Source organism: Arvicanthis niloticus, chromosome 4 (genome assembly GCF_011762505.2).
Source record: "Arvicanthis niloticus isolate mArvNil1 chromosome 4, mArvNil1.pat.X, whole genome shotgun sequence".
In the NCBI taxonomy this organism is placed as follows: domain Eukaryota; kingdom Metazoa; phylum Chordata; class Mammalia; order Rodentia; family Muridae; genus Arvicanthis; species Arvicanthis niloticus.
In genome coordinates this window covers 26284162-26306897 of record NC_047661.1, presented here as the reverse complement: position 1 = coordinate 26306897, position 22736 = coordinate 26284162, and the positions used below count along the sequence as shown (strand labels likewise).

At 47.8% G+C, this 22736-nt stretch overlaps 1 protein-coding gene across 4 annotated transcripts in view; it reads right to left on the bottom strand.

The window, feature by feature from the left end:
- Positions 1–22736, bottom strand: part of Jade1 (jade family PHD finger 1) — a 54354-nt gene that overhangs the window by 15382 nt on the left and 16236 nt on the right. For all 4 annotated transcript variants that reach the window (XM_034499598.2, XM_034499599.2, XM_076932342.1 and 1 more), the window contains exons 2-8: positions 21215–21292; positions 14544–14629; positions 11651–11808; positions 9705–9892; positions 5651–5862; positions 2215–2382; positions 1157–1273 (exon numbers count right to left, since the gene is read on the bottom strand). In XM_034499598.2, coding sequence (XP_034355489.1) covers positions 1157–1273; positions 2215–2382; positions 5651–5862; positions 9705–9892; positions 11651–11808; positions 14544–14629; positions 21215–21266 — 981 coding nt within the window. In that variant the 5' untranslated portion in view covers positions 21267–21292. The remainder of the gene's footprint in view (positions 1–1156; positions 1274–2214; positions 2383–5650; positions 5863–9704; positions 9893–11650; positions 11809–14543; positions 14630–21214; positions 21293–22736) is intronic.

Genomic DNA, 22736 nt, shown 5'->3' with positions numbered 1-22736 from the left:
GGGGAAGGGGAAGGGGGGAAGGGGAAGGGGAAGGGGAAGGGGAAGGGGAATGGGAAGAAGGGGAAGGGGAAGGGGAAGGGGAAGGGGAAGGGGAATGGGAAGAAGGGGAAGGGGAAGGGGAAGGGGAAGGGGAAGGGGAAGGGGAAGGGGAAGGGGAAGGGGAAGGGGAAGGGGAAGGGGAAGAAGGGGAAGGGGAAGGGGAAGGGGAAGGAAAGGAGAAAATATAATACCAGTCAGTGGTTTGAGTACCTTGCTCAAAGAATCATTGCTCAACCAAAATATAGCATATTCCACCAAATGAGGAAATCTTGTTTAGAGCCGGGACCACACGTGTCAAATCATGCCTGTGCCTGTTGTATTCTCTAGATTGAAAGAAGCTGCCCCAATAGTATTTCTGCCACCAGATTTCAACAACAACCAAAAAAGCAAAAAAAACTGAATAAGAATCTGAGGCCTACTTGGATCCCTGTCAGAGTCCAAACTGACCTTCAACACAGCATTCCAGGCCTCAAATCATAACTGACTAGATTATCAACATGAGTCCCAGAAATCAATTACTCAGAGTTTCAGACAACATGAAAACACGGACAACACACAAACACCATTTTCCTATTAATTCTGCCTATCTCATGAACCAACCAGCATGTAAAAAGCTGACTGCATTGGCATATTCAGATACACTAGGGCAGCAGTGTGTGTGTGTGTGTGTGTGTGTGTGTGTGTGTGTGTGTGTGTGTGTGTGCGCGCGCGTGTGTGTACACTTGTGTGTGCTCTCTATCTAAAGAGAGCTTCAGACTCTCCCTCTCAGTCTAAAAGCACCTGCCTGACACCTCAGCTACTGACAATCCCAAGAAGGCAGCCCAGAGGACTTCTGTCTGTGTGCTATAATGAGACTACAGTGGAAGGCTAGACAATGCAAGTGCCACAGCCAAGAGTATCTAAGCCTCGGGCTCTTACCAGGAATGTCTGCTTGTGGAAAGAAGAGGACTCTACTAGGCTTAGGCCAGACAAATTGGAACTGCCTCCAAACCCAGGCGGATTTCCAGATAGCCTTCTCTCTCCTAACCATCCAATGCTGTGTAAAGGCCCTGCCCACATCCTGCTCCCTAGCACACAGGAGAGGAAAACAAAGACACTCTTACTGAGCCACTCTTACCTGTATGGAGGCCCCGAATTTCTCATTGCAGAGACTGCACACAAGCGCCCACCGACTGCTGGGAATGTGAGACACCTTTGTGATGGGCTCCATCTTCTCAGGGCTGCCAATGCTTACCTAAAGATCCAAAATAGCCAGATGGGCATGACATAGTTAGTCAGAATCATAACACAGATCTGAGGATAACTCCAGGGCCCATCTCTGGACAAGCAGCAGGAGAGCCCAGAGATCAGCCCCCATCCGCCCCAGCTTACCAGTCTATGAAAACCTGTCTACAAGTTTTCACTTCTTTCAAGTATCTGATAGCAAAGACATCTATCTTATTGTAACAAAGTATATCGACTCTAGATTAACAAGAATTTGTCTGAACGAAAAAACACATTGTAAATATATTTAAATAACAGAATGAGCAAAGAGATAAACTATATTTAAAAGTATTACATCAAAACATGTAACTGTATTAAAAATCAAAATATAGCAAGATAAATATGGAATGCTGAACTGCAAACTGGTTAACACTACACCACAAGACCCAGTGAAGCTTCCATGTAAATCAGACCCAGGCAATTCTCCTCTGGAGGGAAAAAAAAAAAAATGCAGCAAATCACACACCAAAAATGCTGGAATCTGAATGACAAATGATATTTTCATCACAAGCCATGCAAATTAAATTAGTCAAGGTCTGGGACTAGAAATAAATTAGACCAGACCTGAAATTACCAAGGTTGAAGCTGAGGAAGAATGTAAATAAAACTCACAGAAGTGTGACCTAGGGCACTGCAAATGTAGTTTGCCAAACACAAACTGGCAGGGACTGGCCTGTGAGTGCTGTCAACAATGTGAGGGTTTCCAGAAATGGAAAAGTGGGGTGATTTGTCATTGCTGCCTCCAGGAAGCCCCTCCACAGACACTGCTCAGGATCAGCTTGGGGACAGAGATGTGCAGGACCCAGCAGCTCTACTTCTGGCTGCCATGAGTCGCTCGCACCCACCTGCCTAACTCCAGCTGAAAACCAGGACCATCTCAACTAAGATGCTGCTATTAGAAACCAGGCTTACCTCAGGGATCCACAGGGCACAGCTGACGTGGACCCACTTGGTTCCGCTGCGGGTAGGCTTCATAGCTCCGCCTTTCTTGGGACATAGCAAACATTTTGGCTGAACTCCCAGGGCACATGTACGGCACAGCCAACTGCCCTCTGGCACCTTGAGGATTCCATAGCAAGCCTGTAGGGCCACAACATATCGATCAGGGAAGGAAGGAAAGACAGGTTTCCTATTTGTTATTTGTTTGTGTGTATGGGTATTCTGCCTTGCCCACATGTTTGTGCAGTGCCCACAGAAGCTAAAAGAGGGTGCTGGATCCCCTAGAACTGGAGTTATTGCCGGCTATAAGCTGCCAACGTGGGCTCTAGGAATCAAGCCTTTGCTCTCTTGAAGAGAAGTCAGTGTTCTTACTGCGAGGCATCTCCCAGCCCCTATTTATGAACTGAAAAACAATCTAGAAGGATTTTCACAGAGCCACACTGAAGCAGACACGCCCATATCCACCTAACTGCGATCCGAACCCAAGAAAATACACCAGTCCATCTCCAAGCACATGTGTGCCTGGGCTCCAAAGACAAACTGCATGTTTTATGCAGCACAGGTTATCCCAAAAACTTGGAAGGAGAGAATTCTAAAATATGGCTGTGGTGTTGAGACCCATTCATATGAAGTTTCCAACCACTGAGCAGCCGCTGCCCCAACCTGGCTACAAGGCTTCAATCAGGAAGATCCACCAGACCTCTCTCTGCCTTCACGATGGGCGACACAGAGCAAAAGCGAAAACAAAGCACCACCGCCTCTCGGACTGCCAGGGTGGTACTGGCTGGGCCATCAGCTGAGGAGCTTTGCTGCAGAAGCTGGGCACATTCCTCCTACTGGAGTCCAGCAGTGTCCACGGGAACAGACAGCCACAGAAAAACGAGACACTTCAAAATGAGAGTTTGGTTTCTTTCGCTGATGCTTAAAACAAAGCCTGTTTTGCACAAGTTGGCAAAATTATACAAGACAGCACAAACTGCAGAAATTACGGCTTTTACAACTGAACTCATTATGCTGGTTTAAAGAAAGAAAAAGCAAATGTTTCAATAAGGGGAGTAAATAAACAAACCCACAGTGGTACCAGGAGTACACTCAGCGAGCCCTTTAAAACAGTTCACAACTGTATCCTTAAATGAACTAGAAGTCAGGAAGTCACAGGAACCTGGCTCTATTTCTCCAGGCAGAAAAAGCACAGCCACCATGAAATCTGAACACCCAGGACACAAGAAGGAAAGCACAAGGATGAGAGCGGAATGCAGCTAAGAACCACCAACGGAGCGGCCCCGAGAGCACTGTCAACAGTCTAGCAGCAGATCTGAACAGCACTAGGAAGGCTTCAAACACCAAGGCATCCTGGAGTTGCCTTTGAAGCAAGAATCTCATTTAATTGAAAGACACATCTACACTAATAAAGTATGCCTTAAGATGAACCATAAATAATCTCACCAAAAGTAAAACCAAGTGAACATGAAGTGTCAAGAGTAGAAGAAGCGGAAGTTGGAATTATTAAAGCCAACTCTGCCACCCACATGCTAAGGCGCTGGCACGTAGCCCTGATGGCAGCTTACACATTTCTAAAGCACAGAGCACAACTGGATTTCAAGCAGAATCTCCTAACAGAGCAAATGTCAGAAAACTACAGTCACTAGGTCAATGAGAGGCAGCAGCATCAATAGCAGTCACATGGTCTCCCAACACACACACACACAGTACCTAACCACAGGGACTCCAAGGCAAGATGCCCTCTAAACCAAAGTCCAGATACAAAATGGACTAAAGCAAGACATGACATGACAGCCTGTCTCAGGATTGCCTGTGAAGGTGAGCAGAGACATGGCCACAGCTGTATAAAGCCCTAGAGGCAAATTACAGAGAAAAGGATAATCCAGATCTCCAGGGTGTGGCAGCTAGCATGTGTGATCTCAGCACTCAAGAGGCAGAGGCAGAGGCAGAGGCAGGAGGATTATCTCAGTTAGAGGCTAAGCTGGTCTATACACAGAGTTACAGACCAGCCAGGGCTATTTCAAAGAACAATAAAACACAAAACTCGGAGGTCACCCAAGCAACTTTCCACTTTTTCCAAGTTTTCGTCACTGATGACCTCACAGAAAAGTACTTCAGGACAGCTTTCTAAATCACAAAAGTACGTGGTAGACATGTCCCCACACAAATCCACAACACTTTATTACTGAGTTAAGAGTTAAATATGGAGCTTTGTGGTTAAAAGCACTTGCTGCTCTTCCAGAACCTGGAAGAGCACCTGGCACCTGCATCAGGTGGCTCACAACCTCAGCCCAGCTCAAAGGATACAACTTGGACTTCCTCGGGCATTCACTCATACACACACACACACACACACACACACACACACACAAATAATAATGATAATAATGATAATGATGATAATGATGATAATAATAAATAATAATAGTAAATCTCTTAAGTTCCCTAAGAGGCCCCTGTATCTATGCTTAAGCTTTCTAAATTACCCAGTGATCACGTTCACTGAAGGACAATAACAAGACCCAGAAAATTCTACTACCACCTTGAAATAATCCTCAAGAAAAGGGGTACCAGGAGTTGGAGATGGCTCAGCAGTTAAGGGCACTGGCTGCTCTTGTAAAGGACCCAGGTTCATTTCCCAGCATAGGCAGTGTCTTATGACCATTTCTTAGCTCCAGTTCCAGTGGAGATCCCTGATGTGCTCTTCTGACCAGTCATCCATGTGGTGCAGGCATGCATGCACACATGCAAGATGTTCATACACATATGAAGAGTCAAAGGGATGCCTGACCCCACTCCAATAGCTAAGCTTACATGTGAACAAACTAATGCTATGGAGTATCCTACATCCCCCAGATGATACACTGAGGACTTCACCATCACCTGAAAACAGCACCTTTAGAAAACAGTTGCTGACATGCAACTATTTGAACTGAGACCACACTGGCACCTAACCAATAGGACCAGGACTGTGTAAGAAGATAATCCTGTTTAGGCAGACACACAGGGAAGACAGCATGAGGACTAACGGTAACTACAAGCCCAGAACACCAAGGACTGACAAGAATTCTCCATTAGTTAGGAAGAGACAAGAACGAACAAAACTCCGAGTTCCAGAGGCAGCTTCTGTTGTTTTAGTCACCCCATTTAGAAGCTAATATAGAGTTTAACCACCTTCTTCATGGGTTTGTTTTTCAGTGTTCCCAGATGAATCCCAGTGCCTTCTGGCTATAAAGGTAGAGAGACCCATCCCCTGAAATTATGGTCAGGGTAAGACTTTCCTAAACCATAACTGTGGGGCTGAAGCTCCATTTGGAAGCATCCTGGACTCCAAGCAGTACAGGCTGGCTGACAGGCTCAGCCCAGAACCCCACACAGCTTCTCTCAGGACTGCTGCCCCACTTACCTGGTGCACACAGATGTTACACTTGTCACAGAATACCATCTCGTTGCCGTCCTCGCCGTCAGGTGACTGGCAGACATCACAGACAACGTCTTCATCGTATTCAATCCCCAAGCCCTCTTCTGTCTCTATGGCATGATTCATGTTGTCATAGCATCGCTGTTCAAATTCCTCCAAGACCCTTTCCATGGTGCACTCATCCAGCTCAGGCATTCCTGAAGGAAAACAACACAGATCTCACTTGAGTAAGTGCACATTAATAATTATTATAATGAAACAACACTGGCATGTTAAAACTCCCAAATAAAACATAAAGGTAACTGAGTCCCAGAGAAATTTCCACTGTATGGCTCTGAGGCCAGTCCACAGATAGCACCTCTAACAAAGAGAAAAGCAAAACTCAAAACGATTTCTGCAGCATTCTAGGATATTCTATACACACACTGTTAAATGCACCTTCCCACTGTTGTCTACACTAGTCTGACTTAGAAAGCCAGGACTACATACTATGCTGTTTGGGTTTTGTTGTTTTGGTTTGAGGTTTTGTTTTTTAACTTTTCTTTCTCGCTACTTAAAACGGTTCCCCGAAGCAGATTTCACAGCAAACATTCTAATGTTTTTAACTGACTTATCCATCCTCACTTTGAATTCACCCAACTGAAATGCATAGCTAATTGGATCCATGAAACGCAAACACAAGGAAATGTCTGGAGCAAAGAAGTCAGTTCACTATGAGTTAAATAAAATATAACACACTTCTTTCTACCAGCAAATAACTTGAGGGAGCAAGGGGATGGCTCAGTGGCCAAGAGCGGGTACAGCACAGGACCTGAACTCGATTCCCAGCCCCGTGTCAGGATGCTTTCAACTGCCTGTCTGTGACTCCAGATCCAAAGGTCTGGAAACTCTTCTGACCTCCCCCTACACCTGCACACACCCACAGACACATACATATAACTAAAATAAAGCCTTTAAAAAGGAAAATAAAACCATCAACGTGGTTATTGTGGTCTTAGTAACGGTAAGGAAAGCGCTATTTTCTTCTCTTTGCAGATGTTCTCCAAACTGCCTATAAGGAGAGCACTTGTACAGAAAAGAGTCCTAAAGAAAATCAGCTCGTGCCTGTAATACATTAAGTCTATTGATAACGAGTTTCAGGCCAGTGTGAGCTATACTATAAGACCTGGAAGGAGCAGGAAAGCCGGGGAAAGGGAAGAAATATAAGTAGAGCCTGTAACTTACACACATTATTATAAAACTACCACATTTTCAAGTTTTAAGATTTTGGAGATGAGGGGCTGGTGAGATGGCTCAGCGGTTAAGAGCACTGACTGCTCTTCCAGAAGTCCTGAGTTCAAATCTCAGCAACCACATGGTGGCTCACAACCATCTGTAATGGGGTCTGATGCTCTCTTCTGGTGTGTCTGAAGAGAGCAACGGTGTACCATATACATAAAATAAATAAATCTTAAAAAAAAAGAGACAGAGAGAGAGATTTTGGAGATGAGGAGCTGGTGAGATGGCTCAGCGGTTAAGAGCCCTGACTGTTCTTCTGGAGGTCACGAGTTCAAATCCCAGCAACCATAATGAAATCTGATGCCCTCTTATGGGGTGTCTGAAGACAGCTACAGTGTACTTACACATAATAAATAAATAATAATTTTTTTTTAAGGCCAGAGCAAGCGGGGCTGGGCCAGAGCAAGTCGGAGCAAGAGAAAGAAGGGAAGGGAAATAATAAAAAATATTTAAAAAATAATTTTTGGAGATGAGCTGGAAAGGGGGCTCAGTAGTTAAGAACACTTACTTCTCTTTCAGAGAATCAGAGTTCACTTCGTAGCACTAATGCAGGGCAGCTCACAACCTCCTGCAACTCCAACTCCCTCTTCTGAACTCCAAAAGCACCCACATGCAGTTACAGCTGTCCTGATCTCACAGGTGTCCTGATCTCACAGCTGTCCTGATCCCACAGCTGTCCTGATCTCGCACCTGTCCTATACTCACAGGTATCCTGATCTCGCAGCTTCCTGATCTCACAGCTGTCCTGATCTCACAGCTGTCCTGATCTCACAGCTGTCCTGATCTCACAGCTGTCCTGCACTCACAGGTGTCCTGATCTCACAAGTGTCCTGATCTCACAGCTGTCCTGCACTCACAGGTGTCCTGATCTCCCAGCTGTCCTGATCTCCCAGCTGTCCTGCACTCACAGGTGTCCTGCACTCACAGCTGTCCTGCACTCACGGCTGTCCTGATCTCACAGCTGTCCTGCACTCACAGGTGTCCTGATCTCACAGCTGTCCTGCACTCACAGGTGTCCTGATCTCCCAGCTGTCCTGATCTCCCAGCTGTCCTGCACTCACAGGTGTCCTGCACTCACAGCTGTCCTGCACTCACAGCTGTCCTGCACTCACGGCTGTCCTGATCTCACAGCTGTCCTGATCTCCCAGCTGTCCTGCACTCACAGCTGTCCTGCACTCACAGCTGTCCTGCACTCACAGGTGTCCTGATCTCACAGCTGTCCTGCACTCACAGGTGTCCTGATCTCGCAGCTGTCCTGATCTCCCAGCTGTCCTCATCTCAAAGCTGTCCTGCACTCACGGCTGTATACTCACATGCACATACACACAAAGATCAACCTTTTCTCTAATGGAAAACGTATTGACAGTGTAGTTGTAAGTACTACACCCATCTGGGAAACAACTAAGTAAATGATGAAATGTTTAACAGGGTGCTTTTCCCCGCAGTGCCTCCTAACTAGTTGTGGATACACTTGACTTTGCTTTGACTTCCAATTAACCTTTACCAGAAAAAGGTCAACAAGAGCTGGGACAAACATCTTTAAACCTGTGTTCAACCTGTGTCAAAGGACATGATTTACTATGCCACGTTAGTGTATCTCAACTAATGCCCCAGACAAGCGAGTTCTTAGTATTTAAGGCACTGCATTGCCAGTGTTTCGGCTGGGTCTTTGGACAGAATCCTGAAGTGGACACCTACAACTTGCCAAGTGTTTCAGTCTTCTGAGTGGTTTTACACAGACAGTGTAAGGCATTTGGCCAGCTCAAAAGACAAAATTCAATCTTCTACAATGGCATAAAACACCATTAAGTTACAGGAGATTCCCCAAAGCTTTTTAAACAGATTCTAAAACCACCCCTTACCTTGCTACTGTTCTGACCACTAATACTTAAAGCAGGGAACAAGAACAAGAAAATCTACTTTGTCAACACATCTCAGTAACTAACAAGTAGAAAACCCCAACGTTCCCAGCTCAGTCATGGTCAGTCCCAGTCAACTGGCCAGCGAGCTCAGCTCCATGGGAACACAAACTTTAAACAGCCCTTGCCCTTCCAACCTTTGAAGCCAAACACACGTGGCTTGTCACAATGTGCCCAAGCCACACTTCCTGACCCTGCTTCCACCACACAAATGTCTTTCACACTGAGTCCACGGACACTCAAGACAAGCTTTTATAAGAACCCTGGGGAAGGAAGGGTGGAACATAAGAAGACCGTCCCGGCATCCACATCATGAAATGCGGGTAACTGAGGTCTGAAGAGAAACTATCCAAGTTTGGGTTCTCAGCCAGGGTCACAGCTCACTCAAAGAAAGCCAGGAAAGAGTTAAAGAGGTAAAAACCAGAGGGTTTGGTTCTGATGTTCTAACTGCAGGCTGCAGGCCGTAAAAGAGTGGAACTTTGACATCACCGCAGTAAGGTGGAGCAGGGCACTGGCATGGTCCTCCTGCTCACTCCCCTGGGCTGCAGTTCCCTACGGGAGGGAAGGAAGGAAGGAAGGGGAGAAGCACACTGGGACAGCAATTCAAGTCACTGCAGCCAAAACGAGGCAGACTTCCGCTCCATGGCACCATCCCTCAGCCCAACATTGTTCTTGGAGCCCCAAGTGGTCTCTGTGTGTCATCGCAATCTGGTCTCTGGGATTCTGAGGTGAAGGCAGTAGCTGTGACTGAATGAGCTTCAACGTCTCCCAGGACTCTGTATGAGTCACTACGGACTAAACAGCCCTCTCTTCAATGTGAGTTAATGAAATAACAGTCTCACCCATCTCCTTAAATTCTTCATTGGTTAGTTCCAGCCATGCAGCATCCATATCATTGAGGTCATACCGACAGACGCTGTCTGCCAGCGTCCGGATATCAACGTAACCCAACGCTGGGGGCTCAGAGCCTGATGATGCAATGTACTTCTTAGGCCTGATGAACATGAGTGATTTCTCTTCAGACACAACCCTGGTTAATAAGAAAACAAGCAGCCAGATTAGCCTTTCTGTCCTGCAGGAAGAAAATGTCAGAGGCCACGGACAACTTTCTCCTCCAACCCCGAAGCCCAGACCATCCCTGTGTTCATAGAGTCTAAGGGTTTAAAACCAAATATCAACAACACCTCAGCTAGAAATCTTTAAAATACCCAGAATGGAGGCAGATGCTTCCAAAGCCATTTCCACCCCAGCACCAAGTCTCCAACAGAGTCTGCTCCTAAACTAAAAAGGAAAACCTAGGAGTATTTCAAGGGCTGCTGTCCACATCCCTGCCATTATTGGGGCTTGCTCATTCCCCTGGAAGTTGTCAGAACAGGAAAGAACTTGCTAGGCTTTGAGTTCTCAGGAACAGAGATGGCAGGGATAGCCATAGGCTGGCTGTGCACAGCACACGCTGAGGACCACAAGGGATACCTCTGAATTCTCACCTTCCAAAAGGACTGAGGGAGAACACTGGGCTGTTGCCGCTCCTTTATTCTAACAGCCAGGCCCATGCTCCATGAAAATATGGGCAATCCCAGACATTCCTCTACAACCATGCCCTTACAACCTGGAGAGTTCCACCTCACTAGGGACAGCATTGAAAGGAGCAAACCAGTGCGGGCTAGGAGCCAAAGGTTCTCAGCCCATTAGAGGCTCTGTGGTCACAGTCCTTCCACATCTGTTTTCAGCCACATGCATTCACACCAACAGGATGCCCAGAGTTTATAGATTTTATCACCCTGGAATTGATGGGAGGAGCGTATCTGTGTGACAGAGATGGGCAAACTGAAGGAATTTCTCCCACGTAAGCAAGAACAGGTGTCAAATGAAAAGCTCCACTCTATCTATCAAGGTGTTTTCCATCCTGACTTGGCACTACACAGGCTTCCTAGACTGACAGCCTGCTGGTGGTGGTCAAAGGGACCATACACACCCTGTGTGCCCTGAGCCCCACTTCACAGGCCAGGACCCTCATCTGAAGAAGCAGGTGAGACCTGGTGGTCACCTATGCCTGTCTAGCCATAGTATACTATCATATAATTTCAACAGAGATCCCAAAATGATGGTAATCAAACCAATCAAGTGCCTAAGGAGACATGGAGTTAAGGGCCAAGAAATGAATTTAATCCAAACTTGTCCATGGTAAGAGAGGCTATTTCACACAGCAAGGAGCCAGATGCTGGCAGAGCCATCAGGCACTCCATCCTCTCAGAGAATACACTACGCAAAAGTGGGGGGGAAAGGTAGCAACTCGGCACAGCCTGTCCCAAAGGAACATCAGGGACATGTTGGGAGAGATGAGCACAGCAGGAGATCAGGAGGAAGCACCAGCATCTGGAAAGAGCCTGTCCACAGCTCAAATTCCTCGTCTGACACTGTCCAACTGTCAGTCTCCTCTGTCCCTGTCACCTCCTAAAATACAATTAGCCACTGCAAGAAGCACCAAGGCCACCACGGCTCCCACAAAGCCACTCTGCAAAGTGACACAGAATGCAGAGACAAACAGCCAGTAACAGACTTCGCCCAGTCAGTTGTTCCCAAAAGCATCTTGGACCTTCTATTCTCCAGTAAGAGAGCAGCACCCACTGTGATAATGTGCTAAGTTCGGAGGCCACTGCCCTCTGACTCACCGCCCTCAGTTGTGAGGCCTCAAGTTACTGCACTGCTAACTCAAAACTATCTCCTCAGCCTCTATGCCTGCAGGGAGGAGAGGAGAGACGCATGCGTCTCTCCTCAGGGTACCTACCTAGCCACAGGCTGTGGGATGGTCCCTGGGCTCACAGGCACCTGGACCCCTTTCTCCCATTCCTGTCTCCAGGGATCGGCCAGCACATAGTACTCATCCGGGTTCAGCTGGTAGGAGTCGTGCAACTTCATGGCAGTGATCAGGTCGGTCCTAAACACCTGGGAAGAAAAGAAAGGGACAGTGGCATTTGCATTCATTTCAGAGCACTGGCAGCTGCAAGGTCACCTTGGAGCTGCCCGTAACAAGTTACATTATCAACAGAGTAAGTCTGCCTTATTACAGAAACCCTTCACCTGACACTCCTTTTCCCTTGCCCAGAACAGACGTGGCTCCAGCTCCCTCAGCTGGCACAAGCAGAGGTTACAGTGACTGTATCAACGTAACTATTGCACAAAACACAGCCGTTCCCCTCTCCAAGACCTCTCAATTCACCAAGGGCCGCTGAACACAGGCTCTTGGAAATCCTTCAGGGAATGATAAGACACTCAGGAGTGCTCTCTTTGGAGCCCATGTTTAAAAACAAAACTTCATTAGCCAATTAAACTCAAGGCAAAATCTAGAACCACCCGGTAGAGGTCACTATCTTCTAAACTAACCGCTGAGAAGCAGCCCATCTCCTGAGGTGCTAGCATGTGGGACAGGCAAGTGATGAGAGCAAGGTCCACGTTGGCTAACACCAAGCAGAAATGCAGGCCTGCAAACATCTAGGAGCAAAACACTAGGCCACTGTGGTGCCACATCAGACGATGCCAGAACTTCAACCCTGAAGCAGTTTCTGTGGAAAGACAAAACCCTGTCTTCACTGCCATCAAGACTCATCTCATGTCTACCTTCCAAGAAAGCACCCTAACTTGTCACAAACAGCAAAGAAAAGCAAACTGCAGGAGAGGCAGCACCTGCCTGGGCTCCCCTGTGGACTCATGGGCCCTTGGCATCTAAATCAACAAGGCTGACTGGCTGGCTGGCTGGCTGGCTGGCTGACTGACTGACTGACTGACTGAACAGCATACTCTGTCTGGCTGGCAGCCAGGGCTACACAGCTGCTTCCCTCTCCAGCCTTCTCCTCAGCCCACTTACATCTGAGGATGTGTGTACGAGGAAGGCCTGCCATATATCCAGAACAGCATGAGCCTGAATCTGTATGCTGTGCTCAGTGTACAGAACCACGAGGATGCACTCCCTCCTTCAGGACAGGAAGCTCTTCCTTGTGCTGCTAAGCATGGGTCACACCATACACCTGTTGGCTTTTCAGGATGGTGTTCTCTTTAATAAACTTTCATCTTATGAAAGTATGGGGTAGGGTCTGAATAAAAAGGCCACTTCTCTGGCTGTCATTTTCAATACTGGACTTGCCCTAGGATGCCACTCTTAACTTCTACAGTCCCATTAAGCAACAGCCTGACTATGTTCCTTCTGCAAAAAGCTCACCATGAGACAAAAGCCCCTGGACCTGGTGATAAGCCTAGAACAACCCAACCCCAAGGAAAAGGCCTTTGAGGTCAAAGCTGTGAGTCCACACCAAGCAAATCAGGTAAAACAGAGCGCAGCTAAACTGTACAACAAGAACAACAAAACCAAGCAAATTTGCCAAAGAAAGGGAATCAAACTGAGGAAGGAGATGAGAAAAGGCAGCTCCATTCCTACAGACCTGGGAGAGGCTCTGGCCCAAAGCTCAGGTGCCAGAGTAGACACCAAGGGCAGGGTTGATGGCACACGAGTGTGCTTTATGGACAAAGCAGTTTGAACTTTGAAGATTTGACACAGACCAGGCAAGGTCAGGATGTGGTGCCTGCTGCTCAGAGGGCTGCAATCCCACTCCCAGGCTGAAATATCAGCAGTATAGTATGGACACCAGAAAGGTGCAGCAGCAGTTGCAGAACCAACTCAGGACTTAACAGGAGAATTAAATACAGGAGCAGAGATGTTCTGATGTCATAAAGAGTAAAGTTGGCGCTGTAGGTCAAAATAGACATAAGGCCAGCCAGTAGCACTGGCCACAGCAGCCGACTGTGAGTGCTTCCTGGAACAGGTCTCTACTGCCTTCTGGCAGGCGATGTTACTCCATCACCAAGAAACTCCTCCGCTCCTGGACAAGGCACTCTCCAGTTATACAGGGCAGCATGGGAAGGGACTCCGAGAAACACCTGTCGCTGTGTGGCCATCACGCCATAAGCCAACTGAGGTCATCCCACAAACAGTGCAATGCCAAGAGAACTTTCCCACAGCTTTCCCTGAGAATCTCGATAGGCTGATACACCTGGGTCTCGATGCTCAGAGCCTAGTGATGGCCACAGAGAAAGCAGGTCTCAGGACAACAGGGGCCCCTAACCAACCGAGGCTGGCAGGGAGATGCCACTAAAAACGATTTTAGCAGGGAAATGAACAACGAAATGTAGGGCATCAGGGAAACATAAAATGTGAAAACAAATTGGGAAAGACGGGGAAAGCCTTAAGCATAATCCCCAGAACGAAACTCCCAGAATCACATTGGGTTGGTGCCAAATAAGCCACAAATTCATGGCTAAAACTAACTTGAGGCTGGCAGTGACTTGGCAGCAGCTGAACCCACTCATGTCCTGGCCAGAGGAAAACTTGTTGGGAGCCAGCGAAGATGGAACAGGAAAGGAAAAGAAGAATATAATTAATAATAATAGCTAACATTCACTGAGAACGATATACATGCCACATGCTTTGCATGTACGAGCCTATGTGTATTAATTAGCCCACTTATTCCTGCAACAAGGCACACATCTGCCTCTCACCATCTTGACGGGGTACGCAGTGGGGCATCTGCCCAGACCTGCACAGCAAGAGGAGGGCATGTGGGCAGCAGGTTCGCATGCACACTTGCATACAGCACACATGATCAAGGCAAGCTAGCATTCAGAAGTACCTCAGAAGGCTTTCGATCTTCAGGTCTAGAGCAGGTACTCCTCCCATGCTGGGATCGAGAATGCTGGGACCATGTCGTTGACAAGCCTGAGGAAACAAACATCCAAACAGGAACCATTAGAAATAACACAGGGTCAGTATTTCAGCAACAATGTGCTGCTAGTTGCACAAGCATGAGGACCCGAGTTCAGGTCCCCAGCATCCAAGTAAATAAAGAGCTGGCATGGTGGTGTGTGCACACAGATCCAGCCAGCCAGCCAGCTGTATGACTCTAAGCTTCAGAGGTTTAGTGAAAAGCCTTGTCTCAAAAAAGTAGGGCGGAACACAAAGGGGAAGACATTCTATCAACAACCTCTGGTCTCCAACCTGTCTACACATCCTCACACATCCTCGTGCGCGCGCACACACACACACACACACACACACACACAGTACAGGTCACTCACTTACTGTACCAGAGGTCAGTCATTCAGACTCCTCCCCTTCCTGCTCAGGATGCAGTCAGTCAATAGCCAAGTCCTAAGCCAACCTTCCAATGCCCCAAACCCCTAGCTCCTCCCCCTGCCTATCCCGCCCTGCCGCAGCCCCCTTCTCATGTGGCGTGGCCAACTCCACTGGCTTCTTCCTGTGGGCACACAACTGCAGCTAGATGGGAAAGAGCACTCCCAGTCACCCTCACTTCTTCCCTAACTTGCTGATACCAACTCCTTTCAGCCTCCTTCCTCTCCTTCCCGCCTATAACTGCAGTGTCCAGGCACTGAACCTGTCACTTCTCAGAAACTGACAAAACCCCAAGATGTTAAAAAAAAAAAAAGGCTTTTTGTGAGTGAAGCCCTGTCACTCAATCCCTCACTGGTCCAGAATCAGCAGACAGACACATCAGCAAACTTAAGACACAGATCCTACACATATGCCTCTCATCCAATTCTTAACCACCACAGCCAACAGGGATGGTGAGAGAGGGCTCTGAGAAGGAAGGTCTGAGCCTCCCTTGAATACCACCAGTTCTAAGGCTCAGTACAAGATCCTCTGTCACTCCTGTGGAATGAGACTTTACGGTGACTACTTCAGAAGATCCTCCGGAAGTGGGGCTGGGGTGTGGCCTAGTGCACAGTGCTTGCCCAGCAGTCTCCAGGCCTTAGGTTCCAGTGCCAACTCCAAGCAATAATGGTCCTTGGACTCAAAATGCATGGGAATAACATACACACACGCACGCACACACGCACGCACGCACGCACACTGGAAATAGTGTGAGCACACTGGGAATGAGGCTGGTCATCACTGAGAAGGAAGTGGCTGGGTGAATTCCACAGAGGATTCTCTGCCAGCCAGAGGCTTCTTATACCTTCCCACCCACAACCCTGATACAGATATATTAAACAGGCACAAAAACAAAACATCTACTGACTATAAACCAACAAGAAGGAGGCCATGTATGTGAAAGACAGCAGGGAGCCAATACAACGTTCTGGAGGAAGAAAACAGAAAGGGAAAGTGATGATATCAAAATATAAGGATCCTAAAAAATGATAATAATAAACCCAGAAACAACCTAAAAATTCACTACCAGACTGTAAAGGGATAAATAAACCATGACACATCCCTTCAATGAAACACTAGCCAGCAATAAAAAGGAACACATTATCAGCAGATGGGTGTGAGACACATGCTTCATGTAACATGGATAAACACTGCAATAAATACACTCTGTGAACAACTCCAAGGAGCCAGAGCAGCCAAAGGTGCATTGCACTGATGCAAAGTTCAGGGAATGAAGACTGATCCATACCGACAGCAGATCAGTGGCTGCCTGGGGCAAAGTTGGAGGGGCGTGTTATTTTGATCTTGATGACATAATACATGCAAACAGGGCTAAACCTCTCAAAGCATACACTTAAACATGTGCAGCTTGCTGTACATAAATTATCCATTTGGAAACTATGAGAAAGATATCACCACTAAGAAGCACCATTCACAGTATGTAAACCTCCATCCCCCTTCCACTGGTGAGACACAGAAATTCTAGACTGGATGGGGACCCCAGTGAACAAGCAGAACAGGAGGCCATGAGACCTCCCTGTAGCAAGGAGTCATTACTTCACAAAGAACATGCAGGCAAGAGGTTCAGAATTCAGAGGGGTTCAACCCAGTCAGTGCACACACTCAGAAAATTCTTAGCAAGTAGAATTTTGAATAGTGGATAATTTTTCTACTTAAAAATGTCATTCAGGAGGGTCACTGGGTGTTGCTCTAAGGGAAACACATCACAGCACACCTACACCTGAAGATGGTGGGTGCAGGAACGCATTCCTGGTTTACCTACTACAAAGAGATTTCTGAGCTCCCAGAAAAGGAGGCGCCATTCAGTAGCAGTGTGGGGCCACTGCTCTCTTGTGTAACACCTGACCATCCACGACACACTCCGAAAGTCAAAAGGACTCAACCCACTACCTGGCTGGGATTACAGCAGTGACCCCCATCTCTCCCTCCAACCCCTGTGCCATCCTCTGCAGGCTGGGAGGGTATTAGCAGGATGTTCCTATGACAATACTCCCAGCTGAGTGTGCTGATGTCCCTCTGCCATCCTGGCAACAAGGGAGGCTAAAGCAGGAGGATCCGAAGCCAGAGGCCAGCATGGGCCATGTAGCAAAACCCAGTCTCAAAAGACCTAGTAACAGGAATAGTAATTATTTACATTCCTCATTAATTAAATTATAGCATAAAATGCTTTTTTTAACAGGAGGCATGTCAAATGGGAAATGAGAGGTCTCAACGTCTATAAGTAACTCATACAGCAAAGACTGGCATCTGCCAAAAACTGTACGGTGACGACATGGAGCCAGCATTCCACTTCACTCGTGTGTCCAAACTGCTGACAGCTGAGGGCAGACTGTACCATGAGGCACCACTCCCAACATTACAGCACTTGGAGGCGGAGTCAGGAGGGTCAGGAGTTCAAGATCATCCTCCATTAGACAGAGTTTGGGGTTAGCCTGGACAACAGAAGACCCTGTCTCAAAATAAAGATACAGGAAGTACACTAACTTGTTTCCTTTTGTGCTCAGCAGAAGTGGTGATCTTGGCAATAACGTCTAAAACGATGGCCACCAACAAGTAAGAATGTTACCTAAAGCTAAGTCCCCTCTACTGACAACTCTGACTTAAAACTGTTTATGTATACAGTACTCAAGTCAGAACAGTTTTGTTAACCTATCTCAAACACTGAAAAGAATGAGGGAAAAGGGTGTTGTTGTTGTTGCTGTTTTACTACAGGATGGACCTACGGGACTAGCACAATTACAACAGGCTCCAAGACCACAGTAGGCAGAGGCTCCATCTATGCAAGCACCAAGCCTCTCCCGGCTACCCCAGAGGTGACTCTCCATGTCTGAGGCATGCTTCTACTCTTAGAACTAAAACAACTTACTATGTAACACAAGTCTGGCAGCGCCAAGTACCAGACTAGTGCCACAGCATCAGGATACAGACCTAACGCATTGCCCTGGGCAAATAAAGTAATACCACGTAAATCCCCAACTGAAACTACACAACCAGCACTGATCAACCTGCCGTGTGTGCCGGGAAGGGCCCTCCATCTGCCTCAGCTCCTGCAGCCTTGCTCGTCCCGACACTAAGGTCCAACTCGCTTCTGCAAAGTGTATGGTTTGACAGTATTCCTTAAATACTATTTAGTTTTTCTTACTTTTATAGGGAATGTAAGGATACAGATTAGAACTATAATTAGCCTCAAACAACCAATAATATTCCTGCCCCAAAGAGAATGTTTTATTCCATTAAGTCTCTGCAGATCAAATGAAACCTTCGGAAATAATGAAATTAACTGGTGGACCCTCTTCCCACCTTTTGCCAGACTCCCAAAGACCAAGAAGCCTGGGTGGAAGGAAGTGGGAACTTAAAAGGCCTGCCTCCCCAGACACACCCAGGCACAGGGCCTAACTTCAGACTTTGGCTAGGCTACCCAGTCCCCAGACTCTAGCAATTACAAACACTGCCTACAAACTCCCTATCAGAATTTCACCCAACTGCAGGGATGGGCCTCCAGGGCGGTTGGAGAAAGACCAACAACAGTGCCTGACAGCAGATGAGAGCTGGCACCTGGCACAGAAAAGGCTCATCCATCCCCAACTGTAAATACCACACTGTTGTTCCCCTGGGCCAGGCCAGAAAACAAAGCAATGAGCTGCAGACTCAGAAGCCAGTGGCAGCAGGCCCCAGCTATTCCTGTGGCTGGTGCTGTGGCCCCATGCTGACGTCTGCAGCTGCCTCTCCTCCACCTAGACATGCTGCCAAAATCCCGTCAGGCCTGCAGGCTGAAGAGGCTGGGAGGTGGCCACTGCACAACCCTAGCCCTTGTTGTAAGCAAGACTCAGGACATGGAAAGCTATCACAAGTGGCCCTCACTGCAAGGGCGAAAAGCTCCGCCCCCACACCCCTGAATCTATACAGGGGAGGGGTCTCAATGCAATTACCATGAGCTAGCTGCTAGGGAGGGAGAGTCCTCAGCCCAGCTATGCAGACACACTGCCATGAGGCCTGGCATTCAGGAAGGGCTACTTGCTCTTCAGCATCAACATTCTCCATAATTATCAAGTCACTAGGCCTGACCAGTCAGACATAAACCACCACCATTCACCATATGTTCTATACTGAACCAACTGCACGGCAAAACTACAGATGACCGCCTGGCAACTGTCACTCCTATTCCCCACAACTACCGGGAGTCCCGTGCGAAGCCAAGAGCTAGCTGTGTGTGGTGGCACTCCAGCGCAACCTTCCAGACAAACAGACAGAAGGTAGGAGAGAAACATGGCCCATCACAGCAAAAAGTTACTGTGGATGGAGACCTGTGTGTGTGTGTGTGTGTGTGTGTGTGTGTGTGTGTGTGTACAAACACATGCACGCACCTGCCACGTGTGTGGAGGTCAGAAGACAACTTGAAGGAATGGGTTCTCCATTGGGGTCTTAGTGATGGCACTCATGTTGACAGCTTTGGCAACAAGAGCCTCAATGGACTCGGCCAGAACTGCACACACTTGCTGCGGGAACTTTCTGAACTTAAAACCCCAACTTAAAAAAAAAAAAAAAGAAAAGAAAAAGAAAATAATTCAGCAAAAATTGCATACAGAAGTAAACAGGGTGGTGGAGGACACTATGACGGACAGGTGTCACCGACAGTCAATGAGAAAATACCAAATTCCTGCCAGAGAAGTAAAAAACAGGAGCTGTGAAGGTCAAGTTGAATGCCTCACACCCAACTTGGTGTCCCATGCTCCAACAGGTGACTTTACCTATCTGCATGTACAGTAAACCTCAGCAGACCCCAGGAAGTAAAAGAAAACCCTTTGGAGAAAAGGTCCTGCCTCCCGATTGTCACTTCCCCCTTCACAGCTCTCTTGCCTAGTCCAGATGTCATCTCTTCAGTTTTGCAAGCATCTGTCAGATCGGGACATCGCTCCCCTCCAGCCCCGCCCTTCTCTCTCAGTTCTGCTCCGTGCCTTCCCACAGCAGCGACATCGCTCCCCTCCAGCCCCCGCCCTTCTCTCTCAGTTCTGCTCCTTGCCTTCCCACAGCAGCAGCCACGGCCCAAATCTACACCAGTTTCAAATCTGTGGCCTACTACCTTCTCCGTGGCTGACCTCGGAGCCCCCACGGCAGAGCATTCATGCTTATGCTGACCACCTGAGATGCCAGGCATTTAAACAATTCTGCCTACCCAAAGCTTTGTATCCCTGGAACCCACCCTAACAGTTGCCTCCTCCCTTGCCTCCCCAGACCACCTCTTTGAGTTCCTACATAGCATTTCTACAACCCATGGGAAGAGCTGTATGACTGCCCTGGTGACATCGCATCAGGGCTGTTCGTAATGTCTGAGGCAATATGCCTAGAAAGCAGGCCGGGTTCCCTCCCCATCTCACAGGACAGCAAGCTTCCTTTCCAGGCTTCCAGAGTTTAATGTGCAACGTCAAGCCTAAGCTAATGGGCTGCACTGAGCTAGATACAAAATTCCCCTCTGCCGTCTGAAGGGAGCGCTTCTCCCAGCAGTCTGTTAGCTCAACAGACACTGTGTGACATTTATTTTGACTGCCTGGAAGCCAACGAACTCCTGGTTCTCAGCTACACTGTGAAAATCTGAGGTTGCCAGAGAGCTGAGCTGCAGACAGTGACGGTATTAAACTCCGCCCTGTGAAAGCAGGAAAGGAAGGGTCGCATGTGCCATCTATGAAGAACCTGGACTTGGTACCCTCACATCACGCTGGGCAGCCCTCCATCTGCCCTCGGAGCCCCACTCAGGCTGAGCTGGTTAATCATTACCTGGCTTTGATTAAGTTGCCTCTTCATAGAGAGCAATGTGAGGTACCATAAATGCTGTTTAATGAAAACAGACACACCAGTGGCTCTTGGAACTGAATTCTTCTCCCTGGATAACACACAAGAAGCCTGCAGAAGGCCTGCCTGCAGCCAACCTTACCGGGAAAGATCTGCTTACAGCCCTGCAGTATCACACTCAGATTTCTTTCTCCAGGCCTTCCCTTTCTCTGACCTGCTTGATATGCAAAGGACCTTGGCTATTTAAAGCATTATATTAAAAAATCATGTTTTTACACTGACCCAAGCCCTAGTAGGCTCCAAGAACAACAAAGCAGGACTTACTGCCATTGTCGTCAGAATCCTCACTGCTGCTGGGAAGGCGACCTCGTTTCATGATCTCCCCGGGAGACAGCAGGCAGCCTGCAAAGCAATGAGACAGCACTTAACCCAAGATGGTAACACGCGATCATCAACTTGTGCTTCAGATGGCAGCCAGGATGCTGCAAACAAAAGCAAACACAGGGCCTCAAGTAGTATTTGAATTGCAAACAGTGAAAAGACCAAAGGCACATAATTAGCTGAAATCATTAACAGACCAGGTTAAGAGTCAGTGGGGGAAGGAGTGGTAAAGTCACAAGTGGGCAGGTCTCCCAGAGGTGCCACCCTTCCCACCACAGTCCCCAGACTGTCACTACAACTACACCAGGAGTCTCTTCAGCCCTGGCAGCCAGCACCACAGAAAACAATCCTCAGCAGTGAGCACTGCTCCCTCAGACAGATCCATGCTCTGTGCATGTTGGGGGGCAGGGATGAGGCTCTGCCTACTGCTGTGTTTACAATACTGCACTGGCACGATTAGGCTTCCTTGGCAAGGCCTGCTAAAATGAACCCCAAATTTTGCCAAAATGAGCTATGCAACAAGCTGCAGCTCTAGAAAGAACCAGTGGGGTGATGGGAAGACGCCATCTTCATCGCTATCCCCAGCTGCTCAGGAGCGCACAGCTGGAGCTGGAAGGAACTACAGGCTTCAGGAACCCCATGGGGACCCCTTCCTTTGCTCCTTGCAGTGACCTGTCCAAGGTCATACTAGGCAGGAAACCCTACTCCTTGTTACACAAATCCTTTCAGGACAAGTAAACTAATAAAAAATCAGATGGCACAAAAGCCCAGCCTACCTGGCCAGCCCTCCAGCACATGTCAGTTCAGAAAACTACTGCCATTATGAAAGACAGCAGTGGCCGGGCCGAGACTACACAGATGGTTACTGAACTTGTACAGATCTGTTGACAGTGTTTCAACAAGTCAAAAAAGCTCTTCTAAACTAAAATTATTGATTGCCTTGACATCTGTGGGACCACAATCTTACTGACAGATCAATGACACCCAAAGAAAAGCTTTTCAGGCCAGTAGAACTGCAACTGTTCGCCTCCCGGTCTAACCAACCCTCCTTGCTGGGAATCACCACAGACATAATGAGGTTTGTTTACAGTGACTACGCAGCACAGAAGAGCAGTGTGGGGAGCCACTGCATTAGAGCAAGGTAGTCATTATAAACCCAAAGTTCCACTCTGGACAGACCTGTAGAAGGGAAACCAAAAGAAGCAGACCACACCAGACTACAGGGGAGCCAAATATGCCACTTCGGCCTAAGGGTTATTTTGAGTTGCCTTCTCCCTCCCTGATCAACAGCAAGGCGTAAGTTTCCCTTTTGTAAAGGAAATTTCCACTTAGGTACCCCCACAAAACAGCTTTTATTCACACACAATCCACCATCAGTCTCCCTACACACTTCAAGGTCCTCTTCCCACAACTTGCCTCCCTCAAACCCAAGCCCCCCCCCCCCCCAGTCCTTTCGAAATGTATT